This window comes from Entelurus aequoreus, linkage group LG11 (assembly GCF_033978785.1).
Source record: "Entelurus aequoreus isolate RoL-2023_Sb linkage group LG11, RoL_Eaeq_v1.1, whole genome shotgun sequence".
Classification (NCBI taxonomy): Eukaryota; Metazoa; Chordata; class Actinopteri; order Syngnathiformes; family Syngnathidae; genus Entelurus; species Entelurus aequoreus.
The window spans coordinates 13,951,502-13,969,001 of NC_084741.1; the positions used below are offsets into that span (position 1 = coordinate 13,951,502).

At 38.7% G+C, this 17,500-nt stretch overlaps 2 protein-coding genes across 7 annotated transcripts in view; both read right to left on the reverse strand.

Moving 5' to 3' along the window:
• The window catches only part of nat14 (N-acetyltransferase 14 (GCN5-related, putative)), a 10,143-nt gene extending 1,281 nt beyond the window's left edge, over nt 1-8,862 (reverse strand). The window contains exons 1-3 of the mRNA XM_062062568.1: nt 8,584-8,862; nt 266-367; nt 1-199 (exon numbers count right to left, since the gene is read on the reverse strand). The exon at nt 1-199 is cut by the window's left edge and continues 1,281 nt beyond it. Of these exons, the coding sequence (XP_061918552.1) occupies nt 1-199; nt 266-346 (280 nt within the window). The 5' untranslated portion in view covers nt 347-367; nt 8,584-8,862. The remainder of the gene's footprint in view (nt 200-265; nt 368-8,583) is intronic.
• A 1,544-nt stretch (nt 8,863-10,406) lies between these two features.
• znf628 (zinc finger protein 628) overlaps nt 10,407-17,500 on the reverse strand; it is a 52,020-nt gene continuing 44,926 nt past the window's right edge. For all 6 annotated transcript variants that reach the window (XM_062062572.1, XM_062062577.1, XM_062062576.1 and 3 more), the window contains one exon: nt 10,407-12,124. In XM_062062572.1, the coding sequence (XP_061918556.1) occupies nt 10,613-12,124 (1,512 nt within the window). In that variant the 3' untranslated portion in view covers nt 10,407-10,612. The remainder of the gene's footprint in view (nt 12,125-17,500) is intronic.

Below are 17,500 nucleotides of genomic sequence, written 5' to 3' on the forward strand. Positions count from 1 at the left end.
TGCTGCCCAGGACCCCCGTGGAGCGTGGCAGGGTGATCTTCAGGTAGATGGTGAGCAGCAGCACGGGTGTGCTGAGGGCCAGGACGAAGGAGTGGAGCAGGCAGCGCAGGGCGGAGGAGACCACGGCCAGGAGGAAAAGACACAGCGGCCGGGTGAGGACGTGAAGGATGAGGCGGTTCTCGGAGCCTTCGCAGCCTTCCTGCACAAACCACACCGTGACATCCCCGCAGGCGGCACTCGTGCGGCCTCGTCTTGTCGCACTCACCTTGACGAGAGCTTTCACCGTCTCGATGTCGTCCTCCTTCATCCTCCTCATCGTCACTTCCTCCGGGTCCAGCTTCCCCATCTTGATGTTGTCCAGCAACACCTGGACAACATCAACACAATTGTTGTTTGGTTCAGAATCGGAAGAATCAGAAGAGTTTTTATTATCATGTGCCTGATGGCTGAGGGGAAAAAAAACTGTTTAGGTGGTGGGAGGTGTGGGTCTGGATGGACCGTAGTCACCTGCCTGAGGGGAGAATAGTTTGTGTCCAGGGTTTTTATTATCATGTGCCTGATGGCCGAGGGGAAAAAACTGTTCAGGTGGCGGGAGGTCTGGGTCTGGATGGACCGTAGTCTCCTGCCTGGAGGAGAAGGGAGGATAGTTTGTGTCTAGGGTGAGAAGAGTCAGCTGTGATCCGACCCACACGCCTCCTGGTCCTGGAGGAGAACAGGTCCCGGAGGGGTAGGAGTTTGCAGCCAATCACCTTCTCAGCGGCACGTACTGTACCATGCGCTGCCGTCGATGCTTGTTCCGGACTTTGGTGCCGGGGAACCACATGGCGATGGAGCAGGTGAGGACGGACTCAATGATGGCCGAGTAGGACTGCACCAGCATCACGGTCGGCACTTTCAGTTTCCTCAGCTGCCGCAGGAAGTTCATCCTCTGCTGGGCCTTCTTGATGAGGGACTCGAAGATGGCCGAGTAGAACTGCACCAGCATCTCGGTCGGCACTTTCAGTTTCTTCAGCTGCCGCAGGAAGTACATCCTCTGCTGGGCCTTCTTGATGAGGGACTCAAAGATGGCCGAGTAGAACTGCACCAGCATCTCGGTCGGCACTTTCAGTTTCTTCAGCTGCCGCAGGAAGTACATCCTCTGCTGGGCCTTCTTGATGAGGGACTCGAAGATGGCCGAGTAGAACTGCACCAGCATCTCGGTCGGCACTTTCAGTTTCTTCAGCTGCCGCAGGAAGTACATCCTCTGCTGGGCCTTCTTGATGAGGGACTCGAAGATGGCCGAGTAGAACTGCACCAGCATCTCGGTCGGCACTTTCAGTTTCTTCAGCTGCCGCAGGAAGTACATCCTCTGCTGGGCCTTCTTGATGAGGGACTCGAAGATGGCCGAGTAGAACTGCACAAGCATCTCGGTCGGCACTTTCAGTTTCTTCAGCTGCCGCAGGAAGTACATCCTCTGCTGGGCCTTCTTGATGAGGGACTCGTAGATGGCTGTGTAGAACTGCGCCAGCATCTCTGTCTGCACTTTCAGTTTCCTCAGCTGCCGCAGGAAGTTCATCCTCTGCTGGGCCTTCTTGATGAGGGACTCGAAGATGGCCGAGTAGAACTGCACCAGCATCTCGGTCGGCACTTTCAGTTTCTTCAGCTGCCGCAGGAAGTACATCCTCTGCTGGGCCTTCTTGATGAGGGACTCGATGATGGCCGAGTAGAACTGCACCAGCATCTCGGTCGGCACCTTCAGTTTCTTCAGCTGCCGCAGGAAGTTCATCCTCTGCTGGGCCTTCTTGATGAGGGACTCGAAGATGGCCGAGTAGAACTGCACCAGCATCTCGGTCGGCACTTTCAGTTTCTTCAGCTGCCGCAGGAAGTACATCCTCTGCTGGGCCTTCTTGATGAGGGACTCGATGATGGCCGAGTAGAACTGCACCAGCATCTCGGTCGGCACCTTCAGTTTCCTCAGCTGCCGCAGGAAGTTCATCCTCTGCTGGGCCTTCTTGATGAGGGACTCGAAGATGGCCGAGTAGAACTGCACCAGCATCTCGGTCGGCACCTTCAGTTTCTTCAGCTGCCGCAGGAAGTACATGCTCTGCTGGGCCTTCTTGATGAGGGACTCGATGATGGCCGAGTAGAACTGCACCAGCATCTCGGTCGGCACCTTCAGTTTCCTCAGCTGCCGCAGGAAGTTCATCCTTTGCTGGGCCTTCTTGATGAGGGACTCAAAGATGGCTGAGTAGAACTTCACCAGCATCTCGGTCGGCACCTTCAGTTTCTTCAGCTGCCGCAGGAAGTTCATCCTCTGCTGGGCCTTCTTGATGAGGGACTCGATGATGGCCGAGTAGAACTTCACCAGCATCTCGGTCGGCACCTTCAGTTTCCTCAGCTGCCGCAGGAAGTTCATCCTCTGCTGGGCCTTCTTGATGAGGGAGCTGAGGGTCGGCTCCCACTTGAGGTCCTGGGTGATGGTGGTGCCCACGATGGAAACGGGGGTGGGAGAGTCACTCCGGGTGAGGGGGAATGGTGGGGGTTTGACTTTCCTGAAGTCCAAGATCATCTCCACTGTTTTCTGGGCGTTCAGCTCCAGGTTGTTGAGGCTGCCGGTCCACCTCTCTCCTGTAGGCGGACTCGTCGCCATCCGAGATGAGTTGCCAGTTCATCCATTGTCTCCTGGATCACGGATGACTGGTCTGACAGGCCCCCAGTTTGTGCGACTGGGGAGCTCCCTGTCGGATACTGCGGTCAGTGGTCTACAGTCGTGGTCAAAAGTTCTTTACACTTGTAAAGAACCTCATGTCATGGCTGTCTTGAGTTTCCAGTCATTTCTACAACTCTGCTACTTGTTGGTCACAAAAAAACATTCAGGAAGTTTGCTTCTTTTATGAATTTATTATGGGTCTACTGGAAATGTGGGTCAAAAGTATACATACAGCAATGTTTTCTGACACTGACTTGTTTCTTCAGCATTGTCCACACCTTTAAGTCAGGACTTTGGGAAGGCCATTCTAAAACCTTCATTCTAGCCTGATTTAGCCATTCCTTTACCACTTTTGACGTGTGTTTGGGGTCATTGTCCTGTTGGAACACCCAACTGCGCCCAAGACCCAACCTCTGGGCTGAGGATTTTAGCTTGCCCTGAAGAATTTGGAGGTAATCCTCCTTCTCTGTAAAGCAGCAGTTCCATTGGCAGCAAAACAGGCCCAGAACATAATACTACCACCACCATGCTTGACGGTAGGCATGGTGTTCCTGGCATTAAAGGCCTCACCTTTTCTCCTCCAAACATATTGCTGGGTATTGTGGCCAAACAGCTCCATTTTTGTTTCATCTGACATCACATGGACAAAGATAAGACCTTCTGTGGTCAGATGAAACAAAAATGGATCTGTTTGGCCACAACACCCGGCAAGTAAACATTGCTGGGTATTAAACAACAGTTTAATTGTTGTTTAACATAAACTGTTTACTTGCCGTTAGTTGTAGTACAACACTTACAGTGTAAACACTTTGTGGGACTCCACAAAAGACAAGACAGACACGTTTGAACTTAATGACAAAGACTACTTCCTGACTATGTAGTCTACACACTACTGCCATCTAATGCCTTGGAATTGCAACTGCATGCAAAGTCTGCTATATAACACCTGCTTATAATATACAGTATATATTATTATGCTGTGTATATATAATATGTAAATATTACATATATGTTATATTTTATTTTGCTACTATGGTACATTTTTAGTTTACTTTATACCTTTTGTTTGCACCCTCTTTTTGTGCCCTTGTGTACATTATCCTTTCCATCCTTACCCTTTCCATCCTTGGTAACTGAGCTACTGTGTGGAACAATTTCTCTTGTGGATCATTAAAGTTTGTCTATGTCTGAGTCTAATTATATTGTTTACATGTTGTTAGACATAAACACAATGTTTACATGTTGTTAGACATAAACACAATGTTTACATGTTGTTAGAGATAAACACAATGTTTACTTGTTGTTAGACATAAACACAATGTTTACTTGTTAGACATAAACACAATGTTTACTTGTTGTTAGACATAAACACAATGTTTACTTGTTGTTAGACATAAACACAATGTTTACTTGTTAGACATAAACACAATGTTTACTTGTTGTTAGACATAAACACAATGTTTACTTGTTGTTAGACATAAACACAATGTTTACTTGTTAGACATAAACACAATGTTTACTTGTTAGACATAAACACAATGTTTACTTGTTGTTAGACATAAACACAATGTTTACTTGTTGTTAGACACAATGTTTACTTGTTGTCTAACAAACAATATTTACTTGTTGTTAAACATAAACACAATGTTTACTTGTTTACCATGGACAAAATGTTTACTTGTTGTCTAACATAAACAATGTTTACTTGTTAATAAACATAAACACAATGTATACTTGTTTACCATGGACAAAATGTTTACTTGTTGTCTAACAAACAATGATTACTTGTTGTTTAACATAAACACAATGTTTACTTGTTGTTTAACATAAACACAATGTTTACTTGTTGTCTAACATAAACAATGTTTACTTGTTGTCTAACATAAACAATGTTTACTTGTTGTCTAACATAAACAATGTTTACTTGTTAGTAAACATAAACACAATGTATACTTGTTTACCATGGACAAAATGTTTACTTGTTGTCTAACAAACAATGTTTACTTGTTGTTTAACATAAACACAATGTTAACTTGTTGTCTAACATAAACAATGTTTACTTGTTGTCTAACATAAACAATGTTTACTTGTTGTCTAACATAAACAATGTTTACCTGTTGTTAAACGTAAACACAATGTTTACTTGTTGTCTAACATAAACACAATGTTTACTTGTTGGACACAATGTTTACTTGTTATTAGACACAATGTTTACTTGTTGTTTAACATAAACACAATGTTTACTTGTTGTCTAACATAAACAATGTTTAGTTGTTGTCTAACATGAACAATGTTTACTTGTTGTTAAACATAAACACAATGTTTACTTGTTGTCTTACATAAACACAATGTTTACTTGTTGTTAGACACAATGTTTACTTGTTGTTTAACATAAACACAATGTTTACTTGTTGTCTAACATAAACAATATTTACTTGTTGTTAGACACAATGTTTACTTGTTGTTTAACATAAACACAATGTTTACTTGTTATCTAACATAAACAATGTTTACTTGATGTTAGACACAATGTTTACTTGTTTAACATAAACACAATGTTTACATGTTGCCTAACATAAACACAATGTTTACATGTTGTCTAACATAAACAATGTTTACTTGTTGTTTAACATAAACCCAATGTTTACTTGTTGTTAGAAACAATGTTTACTTGTTTACCATGGACAAAATGTTTACTTGTTGTCTAACATAAACAATGTTTACTTGTTGTTGGACACAATGTTTACTTGTTGTTAGACACAATGTTTACTTGTTGTTTAACATAAACACAATGTTTACTTGTTGTCTAACATAAACAATGTTTACTTGTTGTCTAACATGAACAATGTTTACTTGTTGTTAAACATAAACACAATGTTTACTTGTTGTCTTACATAAACACAATGTTTACTTGTTGTTAGACACAATGTTTACTTGTTGTTTAACATAAACACAATGTTTACTTGTTGTCTAACATAAACAATGTTTACTTGTTGTTAGACACAATGTTTACTTGTTGTTTAACATAAACACAATGTTTACTTGTTATCTAACATAAACAATGTTTACTTGATGTTAGACACAATGTTTACTTGTTGTTTAACATAAACCCAATGTTTACTTGTTGCCTAACATAAACACAATGTTTACATGTTGTCTAACATAAACAATGTTTACTTGTTGTTGAACATAAACCCAATGTTTACTTGTTGTTAGACACAATGTTACTTGTTTACCATGGACAAAATGTTTACTTGTTGTCTAACATAAACAATGTTTACTTGTTGTTTAACATAAACACACTGTTTACTTGTTGTTAGACACAATGTTTACTTGTTGTCAAACATAAACAATGTTTACTTGTTGTTTAACATAAACACACTGTTTACTTGTTGTTAGACACAATGTTTACTTGTTGTCAAACATAAACACAATGTTTACTTGTTGTTAGACACAATGTTTACTTGTTGTCAAACATAAACAATGTTTACTTGTTGTTTAACATAAACACATTGTTTACTTGTTGTTAGACACAATGTTTACTTGTTGTTAGACACAATGTTTACTTGTTTACCATGAACAAAATGTTTACTTGTTGTCTAACATAAACAATGTTTACTTGTTGATAGACACAATGTTTACTTGTTTACCATGAACAAAATGTTTACTTGTTGTCTAACATAAACAATGTTTACTTGTTGTTAGACACAATGTTTACTTGTTTACCATGAACAAAATGTTTACTTGTTCCATCCATCCATTTTCTACCGCTTATTCCCTTCTTGTTGTCTAACATAAACAATGTTTACTTGTTGTTAGACACAATGTTTACCTGTTTACCATGAACAAAATGTTTACTTGTTCCATCCATCCATTTTCTACCGCTTATTCCCTTCTTGTTGTCTAACATAAACAATGTTTACTTGTTGTTAGACACAATGTTTACTTGTTGTTAGACTCAGTGTTTACTTGTTGTCAAACATAAACAATGTTTACTTGTTGTATAATGTTTATGTTAAACAACAAGTAAACATTGTTTACTGTTTACTTGTTGTTGGACACAATGTTTACTTGTTTACCATGAACAAAATGTTTACTTGTTGTCTAACATAAACAATGTTTACTTGTTGTTTAACATAGTCACACTGTTTACTTGTTGTTAGACACAATGTTTACTATAAACAAAATGTTTACTTGTTGTCTAACATAAACAATGTTTACTTGTTGTTTAACATAAAAACAATGTTTACTTGTTGTTAGACACAATGTTTACTTGTTGTCTAACAAACAATGTTTACTTGTTGTTTAACATAAAAACAATGTTTACTTGTTGTTAGACACAATGTTTACTTGTTTACCATAAACACAATATTTACTTGTTGTCTAACATAAACAATGTTTACTTGTTGTTAGACACAATGTTTACTTGTTTACCATAAACACAATGTTTACTTGCTGTATAACATAAACCATGTTTACTTTTTGTTTAATATAAACACAATGTTTACTTGTTGTTAGACACAATGTTTACTTGTTGTCTAACATAAACAATGTTTACTTGTTGTTTAACAAAAACACAATGTTTACTTGTTGTTTAACATAAACACAATGTTTACTTGTTCTTAGAAAAAATGTTTACTTGTTGTCTAACAAAAACAATGTTTACTTTTTGTTGAACAAAAACAATGTTTACTTGTTGTTAGACACAATGTTTACTTGTTGTTAGACACAATGTTTACTAGGAACACAATAATTACTTGTTGTCAAACATAAACAATATTTACTTGTTTACCATGGACAAAATGTTTACTTGTTGTCTAACATAAACAATGTTTACTTGTTGTTTAACATAAACACAATGTTTACTTGTTGTTAGACAAAATGTTTACTTGTTGTCTAACATAAACAATGTTTACTTTTTGTTGAACAAAAACAATGTTCACTTGTTGTTAGACACAATGTTTACTTGTTGTTAGACACAAAGTTTACTATGAACACAATAATTACTTGTTGTCAAACATAAACAATATTTACTTGTTGTTAGACACAATGTTTACTTGTTTACCATGGACAAAATGTTTACTTGTTGTCTAACATAAACTGTTTACTTGCCGTTTGTTGTAGTAGGTACAACACTTACAGTGTAAACACTTTGTGGGACTCCACAAAAGACAAGACAGACACATTTGAACTTAATGACAAAGACTACTTCCTGACTATGTACTCTACACACTACTGCCATCTAATGCCTTGGAATTGCAACTGCATGCAAAGTCTGCTATGTAAGATAGATAGATAGATAGTACCATAATATAAATAACACCTGCTTATTGTCAGCTCACAATAAATGTTACATTAAAACATTTTATTTGATTAATAAACAATTAACACTTTAATAATGACCGATATCTTATTTTTTTGGCAATATAGATCACCAATAAGTATATAGCTTTCACAATAAATGTTTTATTTTTTTTAATGAATGTAAAAACTAAGTACTTTAATATTTTGTAACAGATTTTCAATATTTAAATGTATATAATATTTAAATGTTTACCAACACACACAAAAGTAGCGAAAATTGGTACCGTCGAGTGCAGGTATCGATTCCCAGGTACCGTTAATTGGTACTGTATCGGTTCAAATGTGGAAGGTATCATACCGAACTATAATGGGAGAAATAAAGAGCACTAAATGACGCAATTGAATGCGAGATAGTTTAGATCATTATAATTATTAATAATAAGACTAATTAATGAGCTGAAAATATTCATTGCTGTCGCACATGAATCAGAGTTGGAGGTCTTCTTGGCGAACAACAAGCAATAACGTCCAAATCTAAGGCCAGAAACGGCGCTCACACGTCCGTCATCACGCAGAGCAAACATGCTTACCGGCTTCTCCGTGACACCGTCAAATATGTCGACAAAATGTTCAAATGTTGGCTTTTTTGGCTCGGCACGTTCGATTAAACGGCCGCAGTTGTTCGGTCGTAAATGAGCTATTCTTGGTACGAACTACGCAGTTTACTCCGAGCACATGGCGGCCTACGGCGGGTTTGGTACGTAGTTTACGCACAACTCGGTACGGGAATAGCTCTCGCGGCCCAATTTGCTGGGACACCTGATCTGTACGCATGCGCAAACATAACACTTTATTTTACGTCTCTTGAGTCCGAAATGTTTATTTTATTTTTATTTTTAGAAAAATACCATAATGATACAAGTCATTTGTGAAAAAATGGAGTAATTTTAATTATGTGCGTGAAAAGCAAGTTTAGTTAGTTGCGTCAATGGACTCGTGTTTCGCAATGCATTGTGGGTGCCAATTAAAGATTATAAAGGGCAGCTTAAAAAATGTACTAATGAACGATGTGGATGGAAAAATGTTATTCTATTTTTTTTATATACTTCAGTTTATTGGCAAACTGTTGTGTAAAAAAAAAATTTTTTTTGTTAAAACTGTGACGTAACAACCGCTGCCTTTTTGCGCATGCGCACATGTATGGAGCAGTGACAACAGAAGACCATCAAATCATTGAGATTTATTACGCTAATATGAACAAATATGAACACATCTGACCATTGATTCCGATTTTTTTTTTTTGAAAAATACCATAATGCTCCAAATCATTTGTAAAAAATGGAGTACTTTTAATTATGTGCATGAAAAGCAAGTTTATTTAGTTTCGACAATGGACTCGCGTTTCGCAATGCATTGTGGGTGCCAAGTAAAGATTATAAAGGGCAGCTTAAAAATGTGAATAATGAACGATGTGGATGGATTAATGTTATTCTATTTTTTTTTTAAATACTTCAGTTTGTTGGCAAAATATAGTTTGTTAAAACTGCCGTCAGGGAGGTAACACCTGCTGCTTTTTGGCGCATGCGCAAAGAGATCCAGCGTCCCATTGAAATGTATTATGCTAATATGAACAACACATCTTTCACATTTTTTTTTTGAATACCATAATATTACACATTATTTTTGAAAAATGGAGTACTTCTATTTACGAAAGCAAGTTTATTTAGTTACGTCAATGGACTTGTGTTTCGCAATGCATTGTGGGTGCCAATTAAAATTTTTAAAGGGCAGTTGAAAAATGTACAAATGAACGATGAGAATGGATAAATGTTATTCTATTTTTTTTAATTTTTAAATTCAGCTTATTGGCGAACCGTTGTGTAAAAAAATAATAATTTTTTGTTCAAAACTGTGACGAAACCGCTGCTTTTTTTGCGCATGCGCACATGGATCCAGCAGTGACAACAAAATAACAGACCATAAAATCATTGCGATTTATTATGCTAATATGAACAAATATGAACACATCTGACCATTGAGTCCGAATTTTTTTTGTTGAAAAATACCATAATATTACAAATTATTTTTTGAAAAATTGAGTACTTTTAAAAAGCAAGTTCATTTAGTTACGACAATGGACTCGCGTTTCGCAATGCATTGTGGGTGCCAAGTAAAGATTATAAAGGGCATCTTAAAAATTTAAATAATGAACGATGTGGATGGATAAATGTTATTCTATTTTTTTTTTAGTAATCCAGCTTATTGGCGAACTGTTGTGTAAAAAAATATATTTTGTTAAAACAACCGCTACTTTTTGACGCATGCGCAAAGGGATCCAGCAGTGACAACAAAATAACAAAACAGGAATGAATGAGATTTATTATGCTAATATGAACAAATATGACCATTGACGTATTGACAAAAGCATATTTATTCATGTCATGTCAGCTAATATCAGCGCCTATTGAAAAGGTTCAAGCCCCGCCTCCTTGAATGTATAACATTCTAAAATGTGGCACCGAGGCGTTCCAAGAGTTGACTTCCGACTGCATGCGTGCATCAGAATGTGAAAGTGAAAGTAAAGTGCTAACACTCGCAGCCCACAATAGTGAGGATATTTCAGTTGGTCAGAGAAGTGCATGTTTGAGGTAAAGCTTCACTTCCTGTGCGCTCCTCCGAGTCGTCCTTTTCCTTCGCCGACTTCTCCTTAACTTGGTTTGGGAGCTCGCTCTGCGAGGAGTCGACGGCTCTCTCCATCAAGCTGCTGGTGCTCACTTCGATGATGACTATTTCCTCCCCGCCTTCCAGCTGGAAGATGCTCCTGGCGCCGGCGTCGCCGCCCGCCGCGTCCTCGTCCTCGGCGTCGCCCTCGCGCTCTATCAGGGCGATCATCCGCAGGCCCTCCTCGGCGTCCTTGCTCTCGTCGCCCACCTGGAACATCACGCCCTGGCTCTCGGCGCCGCCGTCCGGGCGGAAGCCCCCCGGCGAGCGGTCGCTCTCCTGGTCCTCGGCGTGGAAATGCAAGACGAAGGACCCGCCGCCTTGGCCGCCCTCCGCCTCGCCCGCGTGGTCCTCGGCCGGCTTGTCTCCGCCCCACTCTTGCAGGAGCGACATCACGCCTTCTTTGCCTCCCGAGGCCTTGTCCGCCGCACATTCCTGGGCGTCCGTCTGGAACTGCAGCACCAGCTTCCCGTCCGCCGCCGCCGCCGCCTCCGAGGAGGAGGCGTGGTCTTCCTGGAAGCGCAGCACGTACGACTGGCCTCCCTCGCCGACGTCCGCCCCCTCTTTTGCGCGTCCTTCCTTTTCAAAGCACAACACGAACTGCTTCTCGGTCCTCGCCGGCACCGCCTGCGCCGTGTTCTCGGGGCGGCGCGGGAGCGGAGCCGCCGGAGGCGCACTCTCCACCGCGCTTTTCTGAAGCGACGACTTCGGCTTGCGCCCGCGCCGGCCTCTCGCTATGTGCTTGCGCTTCCCCAATATGGGCCGGCGGAGTAGCGAGTTGGCTGGGATGCTGTGCGTCGGCACGGCAACGGGACTCTTGTTATCGCTGGCGATCACGTAGTGCTGGTTGTTGAGCGCCTGCAGCACCGGCACGGCCGCCGGCTCCGGCGGAGCGTTCCCGGAAGTCGGGATCAGGATCAGACTGGACTGAGAGCCGCCGGCGGACGGACACTGCAGCAGCAGGAAGTTCTGCGGCGGAGTCGGAGGCGGCGGGGGCGGCGGCGGTGGCGCCGCCGACAGCGGGATGAGCTGCAGACCGCTGGAGGTCTGGATCATGAAGTAGTTCTGGGAGGTGTTCGGAGGGATGTTGAGCGCCGGCTGGGACACGATCAGACTCCCGCTGCACCCCGTGCTCTCCAGGGTGATGGGGTTGAGGAGCGTGGTGGCGGTCGTGACGCCGCCCACGCTGGCGCTGACCGCCACGCCGTCGCGGCGGGGCGGGGCGGCGTGCGTCCGGATGTGCCGCTGCAGGTAGGAGTGCATGACGAAGGCCTTGTCGCAGTGCGGACACTTGAAGTCCTTCTGCGGCGAGTGCGTGCGCAGGTGCAGCTGCAGGTTGGACGAGTGCGTGAAGCTCTTGCTGCAGTGCGAGCACTGGAAGGGCCGCTCGCCAGAGTGTGTGCGCTCGTGCTGGGAACCACAAGACGTCACAGTCAGTCAGTCGGCAAGCACCTTGTTTGTATTTATTCTAACTTAGAGTACAGCTTTTATAGTAGTAATATAGACTTGCTGAAAAGTGCAGTATTTCCTTGTGTTTCGTGCCTTAAACCGGAAGTAAAAGTGCCGTGCTGTCTTCCAGCCGTCCATAGCGTTACCACTCGTATGAATTCTTCATTCATCACTCCAAGGTAACATTTGTAAGTTTTGCAATATAACTAAAATCTAAAATCATTGAAAAACTGTTCAATAACAGATTAGAGAGTTTCATAAATAAAAATAGAATACTCGAAGAGAACCAATATGGATACAGAGCTAATGTTTCAACTTCAATGGCTTTAATTGAAATTACAGAAGAAATTACCAATGCAATAGATCAGTAAAAAATGTGCAGCAGCGGTTTTTATGGATCTAACTAAAGCATTTGACACAATTAATCACAATATTTTAATCAAAAAACTAGAACGATATGGCATCAGAGGGTTAGTCTTAAACTGGATAAGAAGTTATCTAACGAACAGGAAACAATACGTGAAGCTAGGCGAACACACGTCTACAACGCTAAATATATCCTGTGGTGTACCTCAGGGATCAATACTAGGACCTAAATTATTCAATCTCTATATAAATGACATTTGTAAAGTTACAAAAGATTTAAAGTTAGTATTATTTGCGGATGATACAACAGCGTTTTGTTCAGGAGAGAACACACAGGAGATAATACAAATAATAACAGAAGAAATTAACAAATTAAAAAGATGGTTTGACAAAAACAGACTATCGTTGAATCTTAGTAAAACTAAAATAATGCTATTTGGTAACAGTAGAAGAGAAAGTCAAACACAAATACAAATAGACGGAATAGAAATTGAAAGAGTAAACGAAACCAAATTTCTAGGTATAATGATTGATGATAAATTGAACTGGAAATCTCACGTAAAAAATATACAATATAAAGTTGCAAGAAACACGTCAATAATGAATAAAGCAAAACATGTTCTAGACCAAAAATCCCTTCATATTCTCTACTGCTCACTAGTGTTACCATATCTGAGCTACTGTGTAGAAATATGGGGAAATAATTACAAAAGTACACTTCATTCATTAACGGTGTTACAAAAAAGATCAGTTATAATAATACATAATGTTGGATATAGAGAACATACAAACCCTTTATTTATTGAATCAAAAATACTGAAATTCCACGACATAGTGAATTTGCAAACAGCTAAAATTATGCACAAAGCAAACTATAACCTGCTACCCAAGAATATACAACAATTCTTCTCAAAAAAAGAGGAGAAATATAATCTTAGAGAAAAACGTAATTTAAAACATTTGTTTGCACGTACAACACTCAAGACCTTCAGTATATCAATATGTGGAATTAAATTATGGAATGGATTAAGCAAAGCAATCAAACAATGTACTAATATGATACACTTCAAGAAACTCTTCAAACTTAAAGTGTTTACAAAGTACAATGAAGAAGAACCATGACAAACATTCTCAATTTATTTCATCCATCCATTCATTCATTCATTCTTAAAGTAATCTTACTTATCTCATCATATGAAATATGACTTACTTCACCAATTATTATTATTACATTCTTACTATTATTTATTTATTTATTTTTATTGTAATTACTTATGGAGTTTATTGTGAAAAAATTGTGAACAGGAAGTGAACAAAAAGTTTTGCAACTGTTATGTAAAGAAAAGGGGTAGGATTAAATAAGCTCTGCTTCTTCCTACTCCTTTTCGAACATGTTGAAAAGAAACTGGAAATTGTGATGTATCATGTTGTATGCTTGCATGTTCGAAATAAACTCAAACTCAAACTCAAACTCAAACTCAAAACAATTCATACTCACTAAAGCGTCCCATGTGTGATGTCTGTAGGCGTGTTTTCATGCATATTTGTACGTGGTATCGTAGTGTAATCAAGCTAGCATGAGGTAATATGCTAACACGTTTACGAGTGTCTGTGTTAGTCGTATTAACTAATGAATTCTTTTTGTGTCGTTTCAGTTTGGTAAATTCACCAAAACGTCACCGTGGAGTTATTGAGTCCGTTTAGCTGATTGGAGAGCGAGCTTGCGCAGCTAGCGGGTCCATGACAATGGCTTCTGTTTTACTTGATCGGCCGTTTTACTTCCGGGTTACAGGCACCATTTTTGGAAACAATTAACGTATTTAAAAAATATTTCTATGTAAATAAGTCATTTCACAACATTTATATCTGCAACTTATAGTCCAGTGTGGCTAATATATGGAAAAATAATATTAAACAATTTATTTAAAAAATAATATTAAAACATGTATGCCAAAAGAATATTTAAAACATTTATGGAAAAATAATATTTCAAAAATGTATTTAAAAAATAATGTTTTTTAAATTTATGGAAAATTCATATTTAGAAATTTATGGAAAAATAATATTGTAAAATGTATGAGAAAATAATATACGACGAAATAATATTTTTTAAATTCATGGAAACATAATATTGTAAAATTTATGGAAAAATAATATTTCAAAAAGTATTTAAAAAGTAAAATTTTTTAAATGTATTTAAAAAATAATATTTTTTAAATGTATGGAAAAATAATATTTAGAAATTTATGGAAAAATAATATTTCAAAATGTATTTAAAAAAAGAAAAATTTTGAATTCATGGAAAAATAATATTTAGAAATGTATGGAAACATAATATTGTATAATGTATGGAAAAAATAATATTTAGAAATTTATGGAAAAATAATATTTTTAAATTTATGGACAATTAATATTTTAAAATGTATCTAAAAAATAATATGTTTTAAATTTATGGAAAAATAATATTTAAAAATGTATGAAAAATAATATTGTAAAATTTATGGAAAATTAATATTTTAAAATGTATCTCAAAAATAATATGTTTTAAATTTATGGAAAAACAATATTTAAAAATTTATGGGGAAATTATATTGTAAAATTTATGGAAAAATAATATTGTAAAATTTATGGAAAAGTAATATTTCAAAATGTATTTAAAAATAATATTTTTTAATTTATGTAAAAAATAATATTTAGAAATTAATGGAAAAATAATATTGTAAAATTTATGGAAAAATAATATTTCAAAATGTATTTAAAAAATATATATTTTTAAATTTATGGAACAATAATATTTAGAAATGTATGGAAAAATAATATTGTCAAATTTATGGAAAAATAATATTTTCAAATTTATGGAAAAATAGTATTTTACAATTCATGGAAAAATAACATTTTAAAATGTAGTGGGTGCGCTCGATAGTCCAGCAAATAAAGCACATCAGTCATATCGCCAAGCCCTGCAAGACATTACCGTCTTTCTCCATTAAAAAACGACATTCCCCGACATAAACTTGAATAAACACATCACTGCCTGAGCAACTAAGATATGAATTCTGCACATTAAACACAGACATACACACAGAGAGAGCCATCCATACGCCAAATAATACCACAACAGGAAGTGGATTTGCGTGGCGTCACAAAGAGGATGTGACGCATTCAACACATGTTTTTTTGTCAAGTTGCACACAGACTACTCTCGAGGCAACTAAGGTGAAAAGCTGTACACTGACTACTCTAAAGCAACTAAGGTGACAAGCTGTACACTGACTACTATAAAGGCGGCCAAGTTGACAAGTTGTACACTGACTACCCTAAAGACGTCTAAGGTGACAAGCTGCATGCTGACTACTCTAAAGACGACTAAGCTGTACACTGACTACACTCAAGACGTCTAAGGTGACAAGCTGTACGCTGACTACTCTAAAGACGACTAAGTTGTACACTGACTACTCTAAAGACGATTAAGTTGTACACTGACTACTCTAAAGACGATTAAAATGTACACTGACTATTCTAAAGGCGACTAAGTTGTACACTGACTACTCTAAAGGTGACTAAGTTGTACACTGACTACTCTAAAGACGATTAAGTTGTACACTGACTACTCTAAAGACGATTAAAATGTACACTGACTATTCTAAAGGCGACTAAGTTGTACACTGACTACTCTAAAGGTGACTAAGTTGTACACTGACTACTCTAAAGACGATTAAGTTGTACACTGACTACTCTAAAGACGATTAAAATGTACACTGACTACTCTAAAGGTGACTAAGTTGTACACTGACTACTTTAAAGGCGACTAAGTTGTACACTGACTACTCTAAAGGCGACTAAGTTGTACACTGACTACTCTAAAGGCGACTAAGTTGTACGCTGACTACTCTAAAGGCCACTAAGCTGTACGCTGACTACTCTAAAGACCACTAAGCTGTACACTGACTACTCTAAAGACGACTAAGTTGCACACTGACTAAACTAAGTAACACACTGACTACTCTAAAGACGACTAAGTTGTACACTGACTACTCTAAAGACGACTAAGCTGTACACTGACTACTCTAAAGACGACTAAGTTGTACACTGACTACCCTCAAGACGTCTAAGTTGCACACTGACTACTCTAAAGACGACTAAGTTGTACACTGACTACTCTAAAGACGACTAAGTTGTACACTGACTACTCTAAAGACGACTAAGTTGTACACTGACTACCCTCAAGACGACTAAGTTGCACACTGACTAAACTAAGTTGTACACTGACTACTCTAAAGATGACTAAGTTGTACACTGACTACTCTAAAGATGACTAAGTTGTACACTGACTACCCTCAAGACGTCTAAGTTGCACACTGACTACTCTAAAGACGACTAAGTTGTACACTGACTAAACTAAGTTGTACACTGACTACCCTCAAGATGTCTAAGTTGACAAGCTGTACGCGGACTACTCTAAAGACGACTAAGCTGTACACTGACTACTCTAAAGACGACTAAGCTGTACACTGACTACTCTAAAGACGACTAAGTTGTACACCGACTAAACTAAGTTGTACACTGACTACCCTCAAGACGTCTAAGGTAACAAGCTGTACGCGGTCTACTCTAAAGACGACTAAGCTGTACACTGACTTCTCTAAAGACGACTAAGCTCTACACTGACTACTCTAAAGACGACTAAGCTGTACACTGACTACTCTAAAGACGACTAAGTTGTACACTGACTACTCTAGAGACGACTAAGTTGTACACTGACTACTCTAAAGACGACTAAGCTGTACACTGACTACTCTAAAGACGACTAAGTTGTACACTGACTACTCTAAAGACGTCTAAGTTGTACACTGACTACTCTAAAGACGACTAAGTTGTACACTGACTACTCTAAAGACGACTAAGTTGTACACTGACTACTCTAAAGACGATTAAGTTGTACACTGACTACTCTAAAGACGACTAAGGTGT